This window comes from Egretta garzetta, unplaced genomic scaffold (assembly GCF_000687185.1).
Source record: "Egretta garzetta isolate BGI_Z169 unplaced genomic scaffold, ASM68718v1 scaffold95, whole genome shotgun sequence".
Taxonomy (NCBI): domain Eukaryota; kingdom Metazoa; phylum Chordata; class Aves; order Pelecaniformes; family Ardeidae; genus Egretta; species Egretta garzetta.
In genome coordinates this window covers 823,925-825,835 of record NW_009259590.1, presented here as the reverse complement: position 1 = coordinate 825,835, position 1,911 = coordinate 823,925, and the positions used below count along the sequence as shown (strand labels likewise).

General features: G+C 50.2%; 1 protein-coding gene across 1 annotated transcript in view; it reads left to right on the top strand.

Moving 5' to 3' along the window:
• Positions 1-1,629, top strand: part of LOC104125547 (protein kinase C eta type) — a gene marked incomplete at its 5' end in the record, with an annotated part of 64,386 nt that extends 62,757 nt beyond the window's left edge. Inside the window, 2 exon segments of the mRNA XM_009638018.2 lie at positions 1-63; positions 1,419-1,629. Of these exon segments, the coding sequence (XP_009636313.1) occupies positions 1-63; positions 1,419-1,565 (210 nt within the window).
• Between the last annotated feature and the right edge of the window lie 282 nt (positions 1,630-1,911).

Here is a 1,911-nt window from a genome sequence, read left to right as displayed (position 1 = left end):
AAGGATCTGGACGGGGCCCTGCTGACCCAGCGGCAGATGGAGCCACCGTTCAGGCCCCGAATTGTACGTGGGAAGGAGGAGGGGGGAAGGGATCCCCAGTTTTTTTTTGTTTTCTGGGCTCTATAGGAAGGTTTATTCTCGTGAGACAGGAAAGGAGGTGAAGGAAGGGCAACCTTGACACAAAAGCCCAGGAGCCAGGAGATGAGGTCTCTGGCCGTGGCTTGGCTGCCAGTTGGCCACCTGATGTACAGTTCACTTTTCCTCTCCATGCCGGATTTTCAAAGGCAGTTTGGCCAAAAGATGCAAGTTTGTAAAAGCAACTGCAGCAGATTAGGCACGTAACTACCCTTTGCCTTGCCCCAGTTATAAACCAGGGTAAGTAATCCTCATCCTGCCCACTCCACCTTCCCCTTCACAACGGGGCTGTCTCTCTCTTGTCTCTCTCTGTCTGTACAGCACCCGGCACAGTGTTCCCTGCTCAGGCCCCTGTCAGCTGAGTGTTCAAATGGCAGATAGGCTACAGAGGACACAGTCCTGCCCCCTTTCCCAGTGCATCCCTAAGGATGCTCTGTGCTGGAAAAGGGCTGCTCTCCATGGAGAGCCTTTCCAAGGTTGTCCCTGTGGCTTCTTTGCCTTTGAAATTGTCACCTGGAGTGGCTTTGTCTCATGCTGTGATCACTCTGCAAGCTCTTAGTGGCAATGGTCAACCCAGTCCTGCTCCATGAAGATCATTGCATGCAGGATCAGGCACTTGGGGAATCTGTGGCAGCTCAAAATCAGGCTCCTGGCTTATTTTTTGACCTGAATCAAAGGCTAAGGGAGCCTCCTCAGTCCACCCTGAGCTGGACCCAGTTTATGTGTATGCATTGTAAACAGTCCCACTTTGTGGCAGGCAGCAAGGAATCCAGCACCTGGAGGCAAGCATTTGTCTTCCAACGGCCCAGTCATTCATTATTGTGCAAGTTTAATGGCTCTCACATAGAGGAGCGTACCCCCCTGCCCCAAAAACCCAGCTGAGACACTCTGCAGATAAGGAGGGACCTTGTGGAGCCAGCTAATTGGGAACACGGCTGATAACTGCTTCGAATGGCTGGGTCTGTGCTGCCACTTGAGGGAAGGGATTGATTTATGTGCCACATCCAGGCAGGCAACCCATCAGAGGTGGTGCCAGTTAAATCGGAGAGGGGTTTCCCTGTCGGTAGCCTGCAGAGGCTCTAAAAGGCTTCGCGCTGTAAGAGGCTCTGTGGGGCACTCGGCTGCTCCCAGTCCAGCCCCAGAAAAAGCTTTCAGTAAGCTCAGCCTGGGTTATGGAGGTGACCCTTCACTGCACTCAAGACCGGAATAAAGATGCAGAGCGAGTATCAAGCAGATGATATGTATTTTTGACATCTCTTTCCTTTGTCTTTTCCATTTGACAGAAATCCAAAGATGACGTGAGCAACTTTGATCCAGATTTTATAAAAGAGGAGCCCATTCTGACTCCCATTGAAGAAGGAATTCTCCCGATGATAAACCAAGATGAATTTAGAAACTTTTCATTCACAAGCCCAGAACTGCAGCAATAGCTATGGCTCTGGGGAAGGGCTGCTGAGAGGACTGGGGGGAAATTAAATGAAAACAAAGTTTACCAGAAATTTCATTCTCGAGGAGTAACAGTGCACTGACTCTTTGCAATACAGCAGCACCACTGTCAACGTTACCTTAATGTGAAATTGAAACCTTCCTGTGTTTGTAGGGTTTATGCAGCTCTTGGATCAAATATTGACAGGGGGAACAAACATGATATTGTAAATAGCGGATGCAGACAGAGGGTTGAATGCTGAGCTGGTTGGCTCAGCCTGAATGTCACCGCTTGCAGTGGATTCGGGGAGTCGGCGTGAGCATGAAATAAGCGTCTTGAAGCTCTGAGCC